Source organism: Rhamphochromis sp. 'chilingali', assembly GCF_963969265.1.
Source record: "Rhamphochromis sp. 'chilingali' genome assembly, chromosome: 20".
Lineage (NCBI taxonomy): Eukaryota > Metazoa > Chordata > Actinopteri > Cichliformes > Cichlidae > Rhamphochromis > Rhamphochromis sp. 'chilingali'.
Window position 1 is genome coordinate 7074567 of NC_137947.1, and position 22264 is coordinate 7096830.

At 41.3% G+C, this 22264-nt stretch overlaps 1 protein-coding gene across 1 annotated transcript; it reads left to right on the plus strand.

The window, feature by feature from the left end:
* The first annotated feature begins 989 nt into the window (after positions 1-989).
* btaf1 (BTAF1 RNA polymerase II, B-TFIID transcription factor-associated) lies at positions 990-21402 on the plus strand. The gene is made up of 38 exons (XM_080868907.1): positions 990-1398; positions 3069-3192; positions 5449-5563; positions 6096-6239; positions 6834-7033; positions 8134-8267; positions 8450-8579; positions 8660-8728; positions 8829-8918; positions 9027-9122; positions 9672-9848; positions 10082-10222; positions 10338-10462; positions 10871-10991; positions 11153-11257; positions 11467-11616; positions 12224-12366; positions 12505-12679; positions 12831-13034; positions 13289-13709; positions 13863-14047; positions 14146-14302; positions 14599-14708; positions 14830-15031; positions 15166-15314; positions 15716-15868; positions 16374-16495; positions 16941-17108; positions 17255-17332; positions 17436-17565; positions 17666-17807; positions 17921-18051; positions 18203-18325; positions 18803-18955; positions 19160-19371; positions 19475-19634; positions 19907-20077; positions 20220-21402. The coding sequence occupies exons 1-38, from the start codon at positions 1385-1387 to the stop codon at positions 20364-20366; spliced, it is 5571 nt and encodes a 1856-aa protein (XP_080725033.1). The 5' UTR covers positions 990-1384; the 3' UTR covers positions 20367-21402.
* Positions 21403-22264: the final 862 nt, after the last annotated feature.

Genomic DNA, 22264 nt, shown 5'->3' on the forward strand with positions numbered 1-22264 from the left:
GATAAAAAATCATTTCAGGTTCAAATCACTGAATTGAAATAATTCCAAAGGCCTGAGTTCTTTACAGTACTATCTATAATACTATCCATGACACTTAAAACTCTTTGTGCGCTGTGCATGCTGTGCTTAGTCTACGTGACAGCTTGTGTATCTGCAATCTGGTGTTTTTTTTCTCATACAAAAAATATTGTTGTAGATGCTTGATAGACTAGAAAACTACACTTAAAATAAACAAAGAAGCTTGATTTGTATGACAGCACTTCACGAATCCTGTGGTCTGTGACAAGGCAATTGAGGTTTTTTAAATTCATCCTTTATGTCTCATTGCAAAGAAAAACAAAGGCCACATATTGGGATGAAAGTGGCTACACCACACATGAACACTGAATAATCACACTTTTGACAGAATTAAAGGCTATGAAAGGTGTCATTTAAAGACATACTGAGAAATGATAGTCGCCACTTTTTTGCTTGTATTCATGAGAACAGCTACCTTGGAAGTAAAGTGTTTGTGTTTTAGCCCCCTTTAGTGTTTCTTCATGCTTCTATAAGGAAGAAGACACAAGAAAAGCAAGAAACTGAGAAGATGAACCTTTCAGGACCATGGTCAGCTCAAGCTCAGTTGAGACGTTGAATCATCACGACTGAGAGAAATGTCTGCAATTTCTGTGGAAATACACTGAAACATTTAAAAAAAAAAAAAATCCATCTTAAATAATTTTATACTAGATGCAAATTCAATCAATGATATAACTATGACACATATTCTGCTGTTAATATGTTAATATGATATAAGCTGCTAACATATAGAATAAAAAATAACTATAGCAATATAAGGTGCAACAATGTATAGACACATCTGAAGAAAAAAGTATTCTTTTCGGGTGTTTTTTCCCTTTCGATTCGTTTCCTCTTTTAACGCGTGTTTTGATTGGCTCTCTCCGACCCTTGTAACCAATCAGCCTCCGCCTGCTATGGAGGAAGGAATAAATGCAAGATGGCTCCTCATATAAAAACAGTCTTCTGGGTCGTCCTCAACGTGCAACAAAATAACTCTTTAAATCTTATCAGGTTAAAATATTTATCTGCGAAGAGTTCTGAGGGGTGAACTGGGCTTTATGTTAATGGTACTTGGCGATATTTTGTGGAAGAAGACAGCAGAGAGACGACCGGGGCAACTTTGAAGACATGAATTGGTTGTGAACTCTCTCTCTTTGGTAGACAGAAGCACACTGTTGGGGCCTCGGCTAGCTAGCGGTAGCTGCTAGCTAGCTAATGACTGTCTGCTGTTATCTGTCGTACTGGAAACAGCGTAGCAAGAAAAGTTTCAAGTTGTCGGGTGCCTGTTGGATGTAGGACGCTGAAGTGCCCACAATAACTGACCATGGCTGTATCGAGGTAAGATACGTCTGTAGTAGCTCTGTTTATCTATCCCAGGGTTTTTTTTTTTTGCTATTAGCTAGCGGGCTTGCTAATACCTGCTAGCTTTTGATTAGGAAGAGAATGGCATGGCGACGCCTGACAAACGTTAGCAAGTGTAATGTTACAGTGTGAATTGGTCGCCTCTTGTGATATCCCTCGAAGTGTTAACGTAAGTTTGGGCTCGTGTTCACTTTCAGGTGCGACATTAAAATATATCCCAGTACTCTGTAACACTCTGCTGATGCCGGCGTTAAGTACAGGTTAATTAACGTTGCTGTGGAGTTATGTCAGTAAAGCTGCTTTGCAAACAAGAGATGCCACCACTGGCTAGCCGCCTCTGCATGCACAACCAGTTAATGTCAGTGTCCGGAACAGTTGCACCTGTAAGTCAACCGTAAATACACTCAGGTGTAGTCCACCTATAGTTTGTTGGGGGATTGTTGTTATGTTGTTTCTCTGGTACTGAAGACTTCACGGCTCTTGTGTAGCTGATGGCATGTAAGTCCAGTTTTCTGATTCCAGCCCAGCAGGTTTTCCTTATAGATCAAGAAGATCCTTTATGAAACTTCTTAAGTGCTCCAGTTCATGCCTTTGCATTGTAACAAAACACAGAGATGGCAGGGATAATTTTGACTTAAGTGTGTTTCAGGGGCTAGTTTAGTTTTCATAACAGCACACTAAACAGGGGTCACATAGGAACACTGCACACAGAAGGGGGGGGGGGGGGGGGGCATCCTTCTTACCTCCTCTGCCTTCAGAGTTCATTACACAGAGTGAATCATGAAAATCACACACCCACATCTGAAAGATTTTAAAAAACACAAAAGAAAAGCCCATTGCATTCCAAAGCAAATGCTGCATTGGAAAAGTTCTGAAAGTAAATGACTCCAACAATGGTTAAATATTAGAGAAGTATACTTCTCTAATATTTAACCAGTTATGTTAATATTAGAAACCTAAACAGTCACACTTCGATGATAGTTTTTTTTTTTTTTTTTTTAAGTCCAAATTTTAAAACTGATTTTTAGAGACGTTTGATTTCTTCCAAATATTCTTGTTGTAAACAGAATTTCTAAAATTTGTGTCGAGTCCACGTGTTGTGTGTATATTAGTGTGCGTTCATCTCTTGTCCAGATTAAGTGTTTGTAGAACCTGAAGGGATATCTGCACATCCCTAATCCACTTCACTTTATTAATAGACTGCTAATGACCTTGGTGAAAGACTGGAATCATTAGGCAGGTTGCTTGGGTGCAAAGCCAAGAAAATAAAGTAGTGACTCTTTTAATTAGTTTACATCTTTAATTATTTGCACCGTAGAGCATCAAAAACAGATGGACTGATCGTAAAATTCCAGGATGATGCCGATTTAATTAATTAATTAATTTTAAATTAACTCCAATTATATTAATGGGTAACATTGAGAGCTTCATTCTTAGGAAAAAAATGCTTTCAGTATCTTAAATCTTCATTACATCATGTTTGAACATTAAGTGATCCAACAGGTTAATGTTCTGCTGCCACTGTTAAACATTGTGTAATTTGCTGACTGGACAGTGGCTGTCAAGAAGGTCCACGCTGATGTTCTACTGACTACTTTCAACCTTGATTTGTTTTCTTTTGTGTGCTTCTTGTAACCTGTCTTTAGACTTGACCGATTATTTATCCTGCTCGACACTGGAACCACACCAGTAACCAGGAAAGCAGCAGCCCAGCAGCTTGGAGAAGTGGTTAAACTCCACCCACATGAGCTTAATAACCTCTTATCAAAGGTGTGTATTTTCATATAATTGTGATTAGCTGTGAGGGTTGTCACAGGCTATCGAGCAGAAAAAATATTTTTCTGTGTATATTCATGTGTACACACCTTCATAGCTGTAAGGTGTACATATGTGACAAATATTTTGAGAATTTCTTGCAAAAGAAGAACAATATTTTTAAGTTGTCTGTAGTAGTGCAATGCTTCTGGTGACTTGACGCCATATTTGCTTTGCATGTTTGCTGTCCAAATAGAGTTGGTTATGCAGACTGCAACTGTTTTTGTGTAGTTGCTGGTGAACTTTTTCTCAGCTTCAAGTTGGGACTTAAAGGGAAAGAAAACCCAGCAGTATCAGAATGTCGTCTTTGTTTGTTTTTTCTAAACAACCCTGTTGGCTATACCAGCCTGAGTATCCATAAGTGCTCTCACACTCAGATGTGTGGAATATTAATAATGTCTTAAGGCATCTGTGTTTCCAACCAGATTAATGAGCTGAGCTTCATTATTGTATACAGAACAATCCTATAGTCTTGAGTAGGGCTGAACGATTATGGAAAATAATCTAATTGCGATTTTTTGCCCCAATATTGCGATTGCGATGCGATATGCGATTATTTTTTAAGGTCTTTGTCTTCTGTATTATTAAACAAAGACAAGCAATACATCATATAGTATGGCCAATACTATATTACATTAATTTTAAACTGTTCTTTCCTGGAAGACAGACCTCTGTTATGATGACATGAGGTGATGCATGAATTGATGACTGACATTTTTATTTAACTTCTTCAATCACAACAGTATATTTGAACATACACAATAGTTTATTTTTAGCTTACAAACATCTGAGCATAAAGTGCTGACAAGGAACCCTGGTGTAAACATTAAAATGAAAGTCAGTACAATGTGCAGATTGCAGAAATATACATAAAAAAAATCAGTGGCTTTACCACACTCAGTTTTTCGACATCTGTGAACTACTAGACAGTCATTCAATTAAAAAATAATATTAAATAAATAAAACTAATAAATAAAAAATACACACATCTTACTGATCTCTGCAGTCAGTAACATTACACATAAAGTGCAAACATAATAGCAATTGTATAAACACACACACAAACACGCCTTTAAAGTTTAAAGGCGTGAAATTGGACGGTCTAGCCTTCTGAATCAGAAGGCTAGTTCTGAATAGCGTCACCGCTGTCTCGGTGGAGTTTAATAAACTCGGCCGTCTGCTTCTTGCTATCTAAAATATAACCAGACACTGGTGTAAATTCTCGACTGTCTCATACTTCTGTTTAATAAGTTTTCTGTTTGACGTTTAGTCAGCTGTGTGAAAACCAAGGAGGAACCCACCCGGGGGATTAATAAAGTTTTATTTTATCTAATCTAATAACTTTAATCTCAGCCAAACCGATTTACTCACGAACAAACAAAACACTGAAAAAAGCCCAACAATAACATTTTTAGGTTGTCTAAGTGACTTATATATTACGTTTAACCCGAGCAGCGAAACTCCGCGGTGATCTGAAAATGATGTGCCGGGAGTTGTGCCGTTCTCGGCCGCATCAGTAATCCTCGAGCTCCCGGCTAGCTGTCGAGCTGGTGGGTAGCAGACGCCTCTGAAAACGTCGAAGCACTTTTGCAAATATGGGATATCTTGATAAACCGAGCAGATATTTGATGTTTACACAACTACTTTCTCGCCTGAAAATATGTTAAAAGTTTATTTTGTGACCCAGAAAGATTAGTATGAGTAATTTTAAAACTTAGTAGCGGCCGCCATTGCTGGAAACTGGAGTTTGGCTGGGCCGCGCTATGAATTCTGGGATATGGTAGTAATTTGGACAGCCTTATAATCGCAGTATAATCGCAGCCTTTGCGGTTAGAAAATTGCACTTGATCATGTCGCGATATTATCGCAAATGCGATATATCGTTCAGCCCTAGTCTTGAGCTTTGTGAGATTGTATGGGGTTTAACTGGGGCGCTTTTCTCTTATCACAGTTTACAATCAGGTGTATATTAAGTTGCAGTGATGAATGCTCAATTTAAACATGGGCAAATTTTCAAATAACAATGTCAGATTATGTACAAGTAATTCCTGTGCATCACAAGATCAGACTCTATATGTTTTTGTTTTTGTCAGCAGCTGTCTTAAAATATGGCTATCTTGGGTACACCTCTTTGGCTGTATCTGTTAAAACTTTCTGTTTGCAGCCAATTGTACAAAGAGTCAATGCAATCTCTTTTCTGTCATTTATAAGGTCTTGACCTATCTAAGGAGTCCCAATTGGGACACCCGTATAGCAGCAGGCCAAGCTGTAGAGGCCATTGTGAAGAATATTCCTGAATGGAAACCAGCTCCAAAGCCTAAAGAAGGTGAGCATTTGTGCCTTCTCATTAAAATATTTAAGTGATGAGTTGGAGGTATATGCATCACAATAATCATTTGTTTTTGTGAAGTGATCTATTCTTTTGGTCAAACATGCTTATGAAAAAATTCAGACCACATAGGTTTGACTTAGGTTTCATATCAGTTCATAAAGTGACTGTTTTGTGTGAAAACTTGCGTACTAATTATTAGGTGCTTAAGGGTGTAATTGAATACATACTGGTTTAACACATGATGCCCTCTGTTGTGAACTGGAAAAGATGCCTAAAGTAGGTGTCCATGCCCCAAATTGATGTCTTTTTGTCTGTTTAGTTTCACACTAATTAATATTTTTTGTAAAATAGTGAAATGTTGCATCATTGTCTTTTTGTTTTTGCGAGTTATAACCTTCTCTGTGTTATATGCTCTGTGCTAATTTACCTACAATTTGAATATTGCACCTTCCCTTTCATTTTCACTTGGCTACACCATTTGAAATGACAATTTAATATTATGAAACTTTGTGTTTGTTCTGTAAAGAGTCCTGTGAAGACCTGTCTCCAGAAGAAACATCTTGCGACCGGTTGAGTTTCTACCACTTTGACATCTCCCGCCTGCTGAAACACGGGGCATCTCTGCTGGGATCTGCTGGGGCCGAATTTGAGCTGCAGGATGACAAAACTGGTTTGTAGTGACTCTTCAAATATTATTTCAGCTGCAATAACATCTATGCTCTTACACCCTCTCCCATGCACACGTCTGAACCTGCACGGCCTCTTGTCTGATTGTATGTGGCGTTTACCAAAGTGGAAGATTTTAAATCTGCATTTTCCTGCTTGTTTTTTTCCATTGAGGAAAGACATTATCTAATAAGTTTTTGATTTAAAATGAAGACCATTGTAACAGGTTGAAATGTGTTTGGACAAATGCCAGTCAAACCTGACCATTAAGACTGCTTTGTTACAAATTTGAATACAGTTTGAAAGGAGAAAGTTGTTCGTTCTTATCTTTTGGTGGTCATTTGAATTTGTAGTTCCTGTGTATGTCGTAACGCACGTAATGTCGTTTCCCTTTGGCCTCATTTGACTTCTCATTCTTGGTCCCAATATTACTGTTTACTAAATTTAACAAGTTCAGTGTGACATTCAAGACCATTCATAATGCTGTCTGTTGTTTAACGTAAATCTTTTGTTTGTTTGGGGGGTTTTTTGTCAGCTACATGCACTTTGAGCCAAAGTTTCTAAAGTTTCCAGCCAACTTCCTGTCATTTGTTCTCAGGTGAGATGGACCCCAAAGAACGTCTTGCATGCCAGAGAAAGCTTCTTCAGAAGAAGTTGGGTCTAGATATGGGTGCTGCTATTGGGATGAACACAGATGAGCTGTTCAACGACGAGGACCTGGACTATACCTGTCAACCCAATGCCCTCAGAGCACACGGAAGCAAAGCCACAGCTGGATCCAGCTCCGGAAACCACTTGGTGAGTCTCACTCGGACCTCTCGAGTCACCATATGTTAGCACACATTTTGTCTCTTTGAGTTTAATGAATTGTCAAAGGGAAGTCTTAAACATACCTCTCAGTGTAGCCAGAACTTTTTAGGCTTAAAAGATGCTATTGCAGTTTATACCTATACCTGTTGCACTGCAGTATTAAAAACTTGTCTGTGCCAGATTTGTTTTTGTTTTGTTTGTAAATGGGTCATGTAGTTTGATTTTCATGTCGTGGGCCCTTTTTGTGAAGTTCTGCACGCTTCCTGTGAGTATGCACGGCATAGCAATAGGGTAGATTCATCATCTTTTTTTATTTCTGCCTCATCAATATTTGTGGCAGCTTCCAGTTGTTGAAACTGTCACTATGGTTCTTCATTTGCTGGAACACTTGTTTGCAGAAAGTCAAGCACAGGATGAGGAAATTAAAATGGTTTGTGTGTGAATAGGCAGAGGGAATGCTGTTGTTAAGTCAAATTGTTGAATGTTGTCATTGTGTTTCTTAAATTTGTAAAGTCTTAGTTCAAACTATAGAATCAAAGACATTCCTTTGTCTCTGACCACCTGTCCAGCCAATTTGGTGCTGGGTGAGGCTGACGTGGGTTTTATTGTAGATACATTGTATCTGAAAGATCTGTTTCTTGTGTTGTACACTTCCTGCTTTTATGATCCTTTTGGTGAGCAGGAACACACACACATACACAGTGCCTTGTCTTAGCACCATTGGGGGGGTTTTACAGTGGGAGGTGCTTGTGCTGTGATGTGTATTGTAACAGTTTGTCAATAGAGAGCTGCTCTTTGAAGGATTTGGGCTAGAGACAGGTGATGAGCATTATGCTCCACCACCTGGTTCTGACCAAAGCTCTCCCTCGTTAGCGAGTTAAAGACCGGTTGAAGATGTTCTGTCTTGTTTTTCGTTCTTCATGAGGAATAAGTCTCTAAACTAGCGGGGCCTGTGGAAACAGACTCAACAGCTGTCAGCTTAGAGTTGCTGTTTATTATAATTGGAAAGTTTTCTTGAAACAGTATCCCCACTTTGAGATTCACTAGAGGAGGAATTTCTTAATTAACACCACTCTTTTGTTTTTTAGACCATTCAGGCAGCTGAATTGATCGACTCAGAGTTCCGACCAGGCATGAGCAGTCGTCAGAAAAATAAGGCTAAGAGGATGGCCAAGTTGGTAGCAAAGCAAAGATCCAGAGACATGGATCCTAATGAAAAGAGGTAGGACTATCTATATATTCTGGATTCTAATCAAAACTGTATGTTTGGAAGAGTGCATGTGTTGTATTTTACATGGTTTTTTTTTTTTTTTTTTTTTTTTTTTTTTTTTTGTCAGCGTACTTAGTTTTTTAAGATTCGAGAGTTATCATATCCTGTGACTTTCATTTGTCTTTAACCTTTAGTAACGACAGTTTTGAAGGTGAACCTGAGGAGAAACGAAGAAAAACCACCAACGTAGTCACTGAGCAACCAGCAACAGAGCATAAGATCCTAGTCGACAACGTTCCGGATAACTCCAGTCTATTCGAGGAGGTAAGCAATCAGAAACAAGTCGGTGAAGCTGGTATAGATGACAGTGTCAAATAGCTGATGCGTTATTGTTTTCTCCTTAGACAAACGAGTGGCCTCTGGAGAGCTTCTGTGAGGAGCTTTGCAATGACCTCTTCAATCCCTCGTGGGAGGTAAAAACACAATACTTATTTTCACTTGATAATGTAAGCTGAATGAGAGGGGGTAGAGTGGGCTCAAAGAATAACCACATGTGTTGTTTTTGTTTCTCAGGTTCGTCATGGTGCAGGCACCGGTCTTAGAGAAATCCTCAAGTCCCATGGTGCTGAGGGAGGGAAGGTGGTGGGAAGCACTGCAGAACAGGTAGGTCTCAACCACATCTTCAGGCTTTTTTTTTTTTTTTGCTTTTTTTTTTTAAACAGCTGAGTGAGAATCGGACATGACCCAGACTGTACTGATATTTTGATGCAGATGTTACGGCAGCATCAGGAATGGATAGAAGACGTGGTCATCCGGCTGCTGTGTGTCTTTGCTTTGGACCGCTTTGGCGATTTTGTATCTGATGAGGTAGGTTTGTTTGTTTATCAACAAATGTTTTTTGAACATATTTGTCCTAGAGTTTTTCCACTCCTTTGTACATTCCCTTACGCGCCTTACTGAAAGGTTCAGCACTCTCCATTCCAGGAATTTGCAGGCTGTGTAGGGACAATGCTAAAGGTTACTGTTTTGTTTTTTTGTTTTTTTTTTGGGGGGGGGGGTTGTTTTGTTTTTTGTTTTGTTTTTTTTTTTAAGTGTGACACATGTATATAATAAACATTTTTTTTTTTTGATTGGGTGCTACATTTCTTTATAAAATTCCTTCCAAAATCACTGTTTTCAAAGAAATTAAAGTAAATTCTCAGTAAATTATTAATTTAGCATAAACTAGATAAACTAGGACTTCACAGATGCAGGGAATTGAGGTCTGATTGTGACAGTGTGTTACCATGTTTAGCCTGTAGGAGGAAGCCAAACTTTTTACTTATGTTTGTCAGATGTGTGTCACTCAGCTCAATCTGTGTCTTTGGCTTTGATTTAACTCTTTCTATCACAATCTTGCTCTCTTCCTTTTGACAGGTAGTGGCTCCTGTTAGGGAGACGTGTGCTCAGACACTGGGTGTGGCCCTTCGCCACATGAATGAATCTGGTGTTTCGAGGACGGTAGATGTCCTACTGAAGCTGCTGAAAGAGGACCAGTGGGAGGTGCGTCATGGAGGCCTGCTGGGAATCAAGTATACCTTGGCTGTTCGTCAGGTACACCATCTCTATCACTGTGCATATGATGAGTTTTGAATAAGAATAGCAAGATTCGACATTGTATTTGATTCGAGTAGCGTGTGGCCATGAATGTGAATTGTGGGGAACAGGAGGTGTTATACTTGGACAAAAAGCTTTTTTCAGACTGGACACATATGTTCTCGTTGTTATCTCGCTTTCTGATGCTGTATACACACATGCTGATTTTCATCTTCTCTTTTGTGTCAAAGGACTTGATTGCTGTTTTACTTCCCCGTGTGCTCCCTGCAATCACAGACGGCCTACAGGACTTGGATGACGATGTCAGGGCCGTGGCAGCTGCAGCCCTCATCCCTGTGGTCAGGGGCTTGGTGCAGCTACTGCCCAATAAGGTGTGAAACAAAACCAGTTTCAATTTCTGTGGTGAAATGTGCATTCTGTTAGTAGTTAAACTTTCTGCTGTCCTTGTTGCTTATTAATTTAGTCTGAAAACTTAATGTCTCTCAGGTACCCTTCATAGTGAACACACTATGGGATGCACTTTTAGACCTGGACGATCTGACTGCTTCCACCAATAGTATTATGACTTTGCTGTCCTCGCTGCTAACCTATCCACAGGTTCGACAATGCAGGTCAGTTTCAAGCTTATGCAAAAAAGAGACTAATAAAGTAATATATCAAAAAATACTGTTGATTTATTGAATAATAGGAGACTCACAATACCAGAAATTGGTTCCAGCGATTCCATATTTCAAACCTTGACTCCAAACCATACACAGCTTTTGCAGGGTGTCTTCATAAGAGCATTAAGTGCTGTCATAGAATTTTGTCAGTGACCTGACATTAACTGACATTATTAGTAACTTGGGGTGAAAGCCAACTCACAACAGTACTTTGTGTTAAACACTTTTTAAATGACCTAATTTTCCATAAAAGGGCACAAACAGACAATACACCCCACAGAACCACAAGCACAAAATTAGGCGAGCGCCAACAATTTAGCTATGACCCTTTTTTTTTTTTTTTTTTTCTCATCCCAGCATGCAGCAGTCACTAACTGTTCTGGTTCCTCGGGTATGGCCATTCTTGAGACACACTATATCATCAGTAAGACGAGCAGCACTGGAAACGCTTTACACACTACTGTCTAAAGCTGACCAGGTAAAGATCTAACAATAATAATCGGATAGTACATCTACATGTATTTACAAAAATATGAGCAAAATATTTCTTTTGTTTTGTTTTTTTAGCTCTTAATCCAGCTTTAAACTGAATTGCATCCCTAATAATAAGGTGGCGTTTTTGTGGTTTTGCTGTTCCAGAGCTGTGCAGCGTGGATAAATCCCATCCTACAAGACATGCTGCGGCATATCTTCCAGTCTTGCATACTAGAGAGCAATGAGGAAATCCTTGAACTGATCCTAAAGGTTTGTTACATGACTCACCTAACTACTTTGGGTTAAATGACAAACTCTGTCCAACTTTGGTTATAAAACACAGCTGGAACGATATTGACGATGCTGTATTGTTGATTTTTAATGTAAATGTTAAATTTTTTATTTTTTTTTATACTTGGATAGCACATATGGGAGACTTTGATTTTTTTGCATTGTTAATCTGCGTCTTTTATGTGCAGGTGTGGATGGAGCTGCTGTCTCAGGCCCCCCAACAGTATGTGGTAGCAGCCAGCTGTCCATGGATGGGTGCCTGGCTCTGTCTCATGATGCAAGCTTCCCACATTCCAATAGACCTGAACATGCTGCTGGAAGTAAAAGCCCGCTCCAAGGTTGTATACTTTATCTTTATACACATAAAAACTTTTATTTTCAGCGTATCTTTTGTTTTAGAAGTAGGAAGGAGCAATTTTACAGTGACAGGAATTAATATGATACATTTAAACAAAAGGTCAGCATGACATAATTTGGAATGATTCAGTGTTTCCACTTCTATTTTTATCAATGGGTTCATGCAAATAATGCAGATTCCCTATCACACAAGTCAGTGCACCTTGCTGTGGTTGCTAGGTTACAGACTGGCAGACAATAAGAGTCTTACAGCCATGTTCTGCATTTTTGAGCCAGTGGAGCTTAAACCTTAACCGTCTGGAGGAGGAAATAAGAGACAGGGGATGCACTGGCACACAGAAGCGTGCACCCACCCACCAAGTGGCTTAAATGCCGGTTTAACAAGGTGTGGCGGAACTGAGGAACAATAAAAAGAACTTGGGATGGACAGGTTTGCTTTGCATGTAATGAACTAATAGTGTTAAAAGAAGGGAAGCGGACAAATGTCTACAGAAGGTGTCTTTCCACTCTTAAAACCACGTCAAACATGTAGATTTGGCATCTTCTGAAATAAAACAAACTTTAACTAATATCATGTTGTTCAAACAGGATAAATGTGGCACAAAGGGACGTCAAGCAAGCAGTCAGGTGAAGGAAACTGTTCAGGAATATATAGCGGGTGCAGAGACGGTGACAGATGACCCAGTTACGAGGGACTATGTAGTAGTTCGTGCTCGACTTATGGCTGCCAAGTAAGTTTTCATAGTTATAGTGGGAAGAAAACTCTTTAACTTAATGATCTTTAACTCTCAAGAAATAACTGGAATTGCTGACTAAATGATCGAGGTTGCGTTTGCACTGACTGCTCTCTTTGTACCTGTGTAATCCAGATTGCTGGGGGCTTTGTGTCGGTGTATTTGTGACCCTCAACTCAATGCTGCATCCCAGGAGATCAGACCAGCAGAATCTTTGGCTCAGCTATTGCTCTTCCATCTCAACTCCAAGTCTGCCCTGCAGCGAATCGCAGTGGCATTAGTGCTTTGTGACTGGGCTGCACTGCAGAAGGTAAAATTCAGTTGTTGAGATTTTTTTTTTTTTTTTTTTTTTTTTTTTTTTTTTTTTTTTTTTTGTTAAATAAGATTAAGATTTATTGACTTGGCAGCAAAGCAGAATCGGGCTTTCAGAAGCTGAAAGGTTTTCTCTCGTATCTTTTCAGGATTGTCAGTCGGTGTCATCCACCGTGCTGCCTCGTCTTCTGGCCATTCTGTCTGAGCAGCTGTATTATGATGAGATCGCCATCCCCTTCACACGCATGCAGAATGAGTGCAAGCAGCTGATTGCACTGCTTGCTGATGCCAACATAGACCTCAAGGACCGCCTCAATTGTAACGTTTTCACCATTGATCAAGCCAGTGAGCTGGTAAGTCAATACACACACATGTGCACTGATAAACCTTTGACACACGATTATCAGATTGGTGAAGCACCGTGATCTTTATTAGGATTTTGCAGCATGTTTGTCATCTAGGTATGGTGTCTCAACAAAACCATGAATGATTTTTGATCAAAAACTGTAACAATTCTTGGCTTCGAAGGTTAATGGATATTGCACTCTGTAACACATCAGACTCTTTTTCAATCACACCCTTTATCCCCCTCCTGCTTGTTCCCTAGGTAACCACCATCTTTGCAGAGTCAACAGCCGGGTTTAATGTAAAGTCCAAACAGTGGCCAGCCCTGGACAGCAAACGGCAGCAGGCTCAAGCGACTGTGATGGAGACCAGCACAGAATGGCAGCAGCTGCATCTGCGTGTGCACATGATCGCAGCCTGTGCCGTGATTAACCTGCAGGTGCTCCCCGACAAACTGAACCCACTCGTCAGGCCTCTGATGGAGGCCATCAAGAGGGAGGAGAACACCCTGATCCAAGGTTATGCTGCCTCTTTTATAGCCAAGCTGCTTCAACAGTGTGCCGGACGCTCGCCGTGCCCCAACCCTAAGATCATCAAAAACCTCTGTGCCTCAGCCTGTGTGGACTCTGCAACCACGCCCTCATCTGCTTGCCCCGTACCTCCGACACAGGAAAATGCCAAAGGTGAGACCTTTTGAAGCTTGGCTCTATTTTCAGTCTGTCAGCTACAAACAGGATTTTAAATTTGGGGTTTCAGTGATGTTTTAAAAGGTTTGACTCGTGAATATAAAAATCATGTGTTAACACTGATGGTTTTCTTAATTGTCATGCTTTCAGGGGGTGGCTTGGAGAAAGACGGCATGCATCACATGGTCAATAAATCTCGAGGTATCATCACTCTGTATCGCCACCAAAGAGCTGCGTTTGCCATCACCAGTAAGAGGGGTCCAGCTCCTAAAGCGCCAAAAAACCCAACCACAGAGCTTCCTCCTGGCAGCACCATCAGCTCAGAGAATGATGAGGTACAGAAGAACTAAAGTACATTTTCAACACATTGAGCTTAAAACCAACAACGCCATGTTGTCTTTACTGTTCTTGGTCTTTTTTTCTTTCATTTCAGAGCAGGAAGCCATTTCTTATTCAGAGACGAGGTGCAGAGTTCGCCCTAACAACTATTGCACGGCACTTTGGTGCAGACCTCACAAAGTCTCTGCCATACCTTTGGGAGAATACGGTGGGACCACTGACGTCAGTGGCAACAGAAAATCAGTGCATTGGTATGTTGATTATGTTGATCAGGTTTTGATCTTTGATAGACACTGGTGAAAATATCGTCACCTTGATTTTCACCAATATAGACCTGTAACTGTCACTTAGGAACATAAACTGTGCTATTTTAGATTTAATTGTAGATATCTTAGAAACGAAAAGCTGTATAGAGTCTCACGATTCAGTGATCAGTGGAATGAAAGGCCTCCTTTCACCGAACAGATTCTCTATATCCTTCCGTGTTTTCACATCGTTAAGATGTACAGAGTTGTTACTCTGAATCATTGTGTTTCATGTGTTGTAGATAGGCAGGCCCAGCTGGAGAGGGGCGACGCTGCAGCTCAGGAATTGGTCAACTCTCTACAAGTACTGGAAGTCATGGCAGGAGCCATGGCTGCCGAACTCAAGCCTTTGGTAAGTTTGATCCATTTTGACTGATTTACTTTGATCATTTTTTATGATTATCATGGATTTGGAATCCGTGACATTTTATGGAGATTGTTGGACTTTTTTTTTTTTTTTCCTTTTCCTGCAGTTATTGGAACACCTGCCCCATTTGTTCACCTGCCTCCAGCACCCATACACAGCAGTACGTCACATGGCAGCACGCTGTGTTGGTGTGCTTAGCAAGATAGCCACACTGGAGACCATGAACAGTTTCCTTGAGTGTGTATTACCCTGGTTAGCTGCTATTGATGACTGCACCAAACAAGAAGGCGCCATCGAGGCTTTAGCCTGTATCCTTCAGTGACATTACCTTTCAGTTTTTTTACCTTTCTGATATAAGAGCACTCCAGAACTGATTTATTTGTGCCTTTATTTAGTGTATTCCTGTGCTGTATTTTACTGTCCTTGACCAAGACTCCTGCAGGTGTCATGGAGCAGCTGGATGTGGACATTGTGCCCTACATCGTGCTGCTGGTAGTACCAGTGCTAGGCCGCATGAGCGACCCCAGCGACAGCATTCGTTTCATGGCCACACAGTGCTTTGCTACACTCATCCGCCTGCTGCCACTAGAGGTACGAGCACCCAGACAGCAGGCTAAAGTGCAGTTTTAATAATTATTTAATGTTTACATCAGGGATGTCAAACTCCTTTTACACTGTGACCTACATACAGGGTATAGAAGTTTAAGTACAAACTTGATCCCTGGGGTAGCTGTATATTAGAAAAAGAAGTACAATTGCCTCAAAATTTCTGCTGAGAAATAGTACTTTAGTAAATCTGTCGCCATGAATCCTGATCAGTAAGAAAGCTGTAAAACTTGTGAAAGTCCAGAATTTATACCTACCTTTACATTTTCCACAGCTGTACAGTGGACAGGATTGGAGTCTTTGCTGGGCAAATTTTGGCCCCCGAGCCTTATGTTTGACACCTCTGGTTTGGACTCTGAGTAATGTATTTTCCTCTTTTCTACCAGGCGGGTATACCAGACCCTCCTGCCATGTCTGCTGACCTGATCCGGCAGAAAGCTAGAGAACGTCACTTCCTGGAGCAGCTGCTAGATGGCAGAAAGTTGGAGAACTACAAAATCCCGGTGCCCATTAAAGCAGAGCTCCGGAAGTACCAGCAGGTTTGTGTCACGTTTAAGGATGCCCACCCTGTGGATATTTTGACACACGAACAACTTCTGGAACAGTTTAGTGCTTTAGTCTCATCACCTCCAGTGTGACCGTATTTCTGCCACATTAAAGACTGAGGTTCCCTTAAATGCGGAAGGCTGGCAACATAGATAGAGATGCTGACAACAAATGGTTTACTTTACAGTAAATTTTAAAGCAGTCAAATGGAGGTTAAGTAAATGTGCTGGCTCTTCTTTGAACTGGCTTCTAGCAGCTCTACTGAGAACGAATCTATCTCTGTAATACAGAAGTGAAGACATCCTGTTTGAAATGTTGCTGAAATCGCTGCCATATCCTCAGCATCACTAATGTAACTGACTCATAGGCACTGAAACTGATGGGTGTCATTGAAGAGATTGTTTTGATGACTTTTGTCTAATCATTAGTATGATTAACCAGTGAAACATTGATATTCAGTGTTGTGGTATTTGAGCGTTGGTGTGTTTAATCTTGCAGGATGGAGTGAACTGGTTAGCATTCCTGAACAAATACAAGCTGCATGGGATCCTATGTGACGACATGGGTCTCGGCAAGACGCTGCAGTCCATCTGCATTCTGGCAGGCGATCACTACCTCAGGTACTAACAGCACTGTTACAGAGATGGAGTACGTGCTCAAATATATTATCTGTTTAAACAGTGCTATGCTACTCTATGCAGTCATTGTCAGAGGCTTAATAAGTGTGAGTTGTTTTACGCCCATTTTTAATGTGGTTTAAATGCAGACAAAACACGAGTAACCTCCACGAGAATAATTTTTATAGGTATTACTCGTCCACATGCCTTATTGCCCTATAAAAGACAGAATATGGTTTGACAGCTTGAATACCAGCGGTGGTCTGTCCAGGCTCGGTGCATTCTTAAAGCTGCCTTTGATCTTTGACCTTTAAAACTCTGATCCAGTCTCATGTTTGAAGCGCTGTGTTAGAAATTGTGACTGTGTGTGTGTGTGTGTGTGTGTGTGTGTGTGTGTGTGTGTGTGTGTGTGTGTGTGTGTGTGTGTGCGCGCGCGCGCGCGCTTCAGGGCACAGGAATATGCCAAGACTAAAGCAGCAGACTGCAGCCCCCTGCCCTCTCTGGTGGTGTGTCCTCCCACGCTGACTGGCCACTGGGTGGACGAAGTGGGCAAGTTCTGCGCCAAAGAGTACCTCAACCCGCTGCACTACACTGGGCCTCCTACAGAGCGGATGCGGTAAGGATTAGTCAGAGTTGACTGCAGGAGAATGATTCATGCTCTCATTTTTTTTGTAAAATTGAATAAGTGAGGAAGAACAGTTTGTGTGTGGGTAGAGATAAATGCATTTATTTGAAGCTAAGTAAACATGTACTTCTTTTCAGGCTGCAACACCAAGTGAAAAAACACAATCTTGTTGTAGCCTCTTACGATGTTGTCCGAAATGACATAGATTTTTTTAGGTGAGTGCTACTCCAAAGGTTTTTTGTTTGTTTGTTTTTCTGTTTGTTTTTGTGTTTTCTGTTCTGCATTTTAAAGTGATTTTATTTCTTTTTACTTTTCTAGAAATATAAAATTTAATTACTGTATCCTCGATGAGGGTCATGTGATCAAGAATGGGAAAACCAAACTGTCCAAAGCCATAAAACAATTGGCTGCCAACTTCCGAGTCATTTTGTCAGGAACGCCCATTCAGGTGAGGCTTCCTTTGTGATCTGAAAAGGAAATGGAGATTTCCATTCTTTCCATGTTTTCTGCAGCTCAGAGTGGAATAATGTTTAATGCTCTAACTTCAGAATAATGTCTTGGAGCTCTGGTCGTTGTTCGACTTCCTAATGCCGGGCTTCCTCGGAACAGAAAGGCAGTTTGCTGCACGCTACGGTAAACCAATCCTAGCCAGCCGAGACGCCAAAAGCTCATCGAGGGAGCAGGAGGCAGGTATGTGAACCCCCTAGTTTTTGTTTGTTTTTTCAGATATTAGATTTTCTCTCATTCTATCTGGTTACTCTTACTGAATGTGGCCTACCATTAATGTTGCCTTCTCCATGTAGGAGTCCTGGCAATGGAGGCCCTGCATCGACAGGTACTACCCTTCCTTCTGAGGAGGATGAAGGAGGATGTCCTCCAGGATCTTCCTCCTAAAATAATTCAGGACTATTACTGCAACCTGAGCCCTCTACAGGTATTGACCCATAATGACCTTGGAGACATTCCACATTAGTATGATGAACAGTAGTTGGAATGTGTGTTTGCAAAGTCTTGGTTGGAATCCATGCTGGTAAAACTTGTTAGTGGCACAGTTTTATTGATTTTGGCTTCGTCACTGCCTGCAGGTTCAGCTGTATGAAGACTTTGCAAAGTCTAGAGCCAAGGCCAGTGTGGATGACAGCATCTCTGTAGCTTCTACAGAGGAGGAGGAAAAGCCCAAGCTGAAGGCCACAGGCCATGTCTTCCAGGTATGTGTGGTTTGATAAATGTGGTCTTTGCGGTTCATATGTGAAGAAAGTTTGTCCTGACCATAATGTGTAGCTTTGAATTGTTCCTTTCTGGTAAATGGAAAAGCAAATGTTTCTTAAATATTTATGCAGTAGAATATGGTGCCTGCATACCCCCCACATATTTTCCACACCATGGCAGAATATAAGACAGACAAAACAGTGGCCTGCTCATGAAAACTGTAGGCTTATAATCTCTCTTTTGCCTTTTACCCTTAAAATTTGACATTTGGAGATTTGACTCGTCAGTGAGGAAATTCTTGCTTGTCAGTGTCACACGGTTTCCTCATTTGTCCTCCTGATGACTGACATCTTAAAATCTGTATCAATGTTTTTTATTATTTGCATCTTATAAAACCTTACGTGAGTTTTTAACAGTCTTTCCTTTGCTGATGGTTCGCCGTGTTAATAGTTGGGTTTATGTCTTCATTCTTTAAGGCGCTGCAGTACCTGCGGAAGCTGTGTAACCACCCCAGCTTGGTCTTGACCCCTCAGCATCCAGAGTACAAACGCATCACTGAGCAGCTGGCAGGACAGAACTCAAGCTTGCGAGACATTCAGCACGCGCCAAAACTATCTGCTCTCAAACAGGTGAGATATCACTCTTCAGGTCATCTTTCTCACATCTTCCGTGGACCAAGTGTTTGATCCTGATAACTTTTTGATTTTACACAAAGATATGTAGGAAGAAGAGATTCTATAAGGATGTTTGTTGTATTCAGTTATCCAACCGTTCACTTGTATCTGATTTCAAAGATGCCCCATGCCTTCAGTCTAACACGTTTCTGCTCTCAGCTGCTGTTGGACTGCGGACTTGGTGGTGGTGGAGGATCAGAGGGGGCCACTGAGGCAGTGGTGGCCCAACATCGTGTGCTAATCTTCTGTCAGCTGAAGAGTATGCTGGATATCGTTGAACATGACCTGCTGAAACCCAGACTGCCCACCGTCACATACCTGAGGCTGGATGGCAGCGTGCAGGCCGGCCAACGTCACTCTATAGTTTCCAGGTTAGCTCATCTGTACAGTTGCTCGCTGTCAAACACAGAAGTCTGCTCAATGCGAGTTTGCTAAATGAATGCAAGACTAGGATTTCTTCTTTCTGTGCCTCAGGTTTAACAATGACCCATCAATAGATGTGCTGTTGCTGACCACCCATGTTGGTGGTCTGGGTTTGAACCTGACTGGTGCAGATACCGTGGTGTTTGTGGAGCATGACTGGAACCCAATGAGGGACCTGCAGGCCATGGACCGTGCCCATAGGATAGGACAGGTACTGTTGTTGAACACACTTGCTCAGCAGAATATCAGTGTGTAGACAGATTTAGGCAGTCCAGGTTGTTTTGATGACTCTTAACCTTCCTCTGACACTGAAATTGCACAATCAAATCCCGCGTAAAGAATTGACTTTCTTTTAGTTTCACATTGGATCAGCCTTGGATTGTATCAAGAGGCTGCTGCTGTCTAAAGCTAGTGATGCAAAGAGAAGCAGTTGAAATTAGATTGGCATGAAAGCATTTAGTACGTTCCATTTGTCTTTTGCAGAAACGGGTGGTGAACGTGTACAGGCTGATCACACGAGGTACGCTGGAGGAGAAGATCATGGGACTGCAGAAGTTCAAGATGAGCATCGCTAACACTGTTATAAGCCAAGAGAACGCCAGCCTGCAGAGCATGGGCACAGACCAGCTCCTCAACCTCTTCACACTCGACAAGGTGAGAGCAGCTCTGTCCTCTAGTGTTTGTACTATTGTTACTGATTTCTAATAACAGTCAAATTTTTATGTTCTCCACTAACACATGCACGCATCTTTCCCCTGTGTTTGGCTGAACTCCCTTGTCTGTAAATGTGTTTCAGGAGGATAAAGGTGAGAAGGGCGAGCAGTCATCAACCTCAGGAAAGACTTCCATGAAGTCAGTGCTGGACAGCTTGGGAGAGCTGTGGGACCAGCAGCAGTATGATTCAGAGTACAACCTGGACAGCTTCATGCACTCTCTGCAGTAGCACTGTGTGCAAGTCCACCCAGCATCCATCAGGCGTCTCGCCCTCTGGCCGAGCAGGACCCGGTCAGAGCGCGAGGAGACCCCTATTGCTGCAGCCACATGCCTAACACCGCCACCTTAAATAGAGTAACGTTAAGGAGTCCCTGAAGGATAATACTCTCAGTACATTTCCCACTGCGATTACTTACCCACAGCCAAAGACCTGAATCGTTGTCGTTCTACAGTCGATAGGTATGCTGCAACATCACTCAAACTTATTCTCATGAGGTAAGTTACCCAGGTCCTTTGCAAACCTGAGAGAATAAAACCATGTGATGATGTAACAACTGTGAAAGACGTCGTCTACAGTAGCGGAACGTTTTCCACTCTTTCAAGTGCACAGTGTTTCATAAGTAAAGTTATCATTTATAGTTACAGCAGCAGGCGCTACTTTTACAGCCTTCTACCCTCTGCTCATATCACATTGCCAGAGTAAACAGTGTTAACTGCTTCAGATGTTACTACCTAGATGCACCTTCCTCATGTGCGCCCTCTTCTACTACCGCCGCCACCTCTCACAAAGTCTTAAAACACCGTTATACCCACCTCTCTGCCTGATGGATCCAAACATGTTTTTGTATGAGAAAAGGAAACAGGGACAGAGTAACAAGAAGCCACAGGATGCCGTCACACAGTGCTGGCTTTTTATAGCACAACGCTGAGCTCAGGAGCGGGTTGTGCTATGTCAAGACGACTCCCGTTCTTCAGACCATGCCCTGGAAGAGTCGGTTCACAAAAAATGTGGTCATCAGGAGGCCCTGTTTGAGAAACTATATTCTGTGTCCACCTTCTCCACATGTACTGTAAAGAGACTGACCCGGGAAAGCACTGCGCGTCAAAGCAAGTTTACAGAGATGGAACTGAGGAGGCCAAGCTGTGGCTGGTACCTGAAACTTGTCATAAGTATTTTTAAAAAATGAATAGACTTGTACATAATTGTCTAATTGCTGCTTTTTGTTTATGATCTTGGGATTGTAATAAATTCTACAAACCTTTGAGTCATGTATTTTTCTTTGGACATCAATGGCCAGTAGATGGTGTGGTTGTACATCCAGGGAAAATAAAAACTAGAAGTGAATACATGTAACACATTTCCACATTGGTCTAATTTGAACCTAGGTAAATGCAAAATTTACCACTCCACAGGAAAGCATGGTTCAAATGGATCGGTGGGTAAATTTAATTTGTCTGATGCTAATTTGTAACTTTCTAAAGACATCTTGTACAAAAAGTGCTCAGAAAAGTGGGAATTTTATCAGAGGAAGGAGATTGTGCTATGTTTTGTTTCTTTTAAGCTAACGTTACAGTGTGTTTTTCATTCTCACAGCTTGACCTTTACATTTTCCAGTGTAATTTGTAAGTGGCCCAAGAGCACAGACCTTTAAATGTTACTGCGGGGGCCAAAGAGCGTAATGAAAGTTAGTATTGACAGATTTTTATTTTTCATGTTTGGGGGGGTTGCAGCAACAAACTCAGAAGCGGTAGTAAGCAGTAGCAGCATTAGAGCTCCATGTTTTTGAGTCACAGTCATACTGCAAATAATCAAGACAACAGAGGTCCAAGTCAATAATCATCAAATCCTCACAGAGGTGGAACCAGTGCTCCAGTCGGGTAATAAAAACTTTAAAACTAAAAGTCATTAAAAGCAGTGGGATGTTTTTTGTGGGGGAAAGGAGCATATTCCTTCATGTGATAAGATCACAACATGAGACCTCCAGTGTTCGTCTACCCAGGGAGCGCCCATGAAACAGCAGGGACAATGCGGTACGCTATCCAGATCGACATGAAACGCGTATCCGTAGACAGGAATGTAGATGGTAGATGTATAGATATAAAATGGTTGGCATCATCAGAATCATG

What these genes read in the sequence shown, in the direction of transcription:
- btaf1 (XM_080868907.1), top strand. An exon ending in GCGATTTTGTATCTGATGAG is followed by an intron (nt 9,123 to 9,671) that starts GTAGGTTTGTTT and finishes TCCTTTTGACAG; the next exon opens with GTAGTGGCTCCTGTTAGGGA. An exon ending in ACCTCTTCACACTCGACAAG is followed by an intron (nt 20,078 to 20,219) that starts GTGAGAGCAGCT and finishes AATGTGTTTCAG; the next exon opens with GAGGATAAAGGTGAGAAGGG.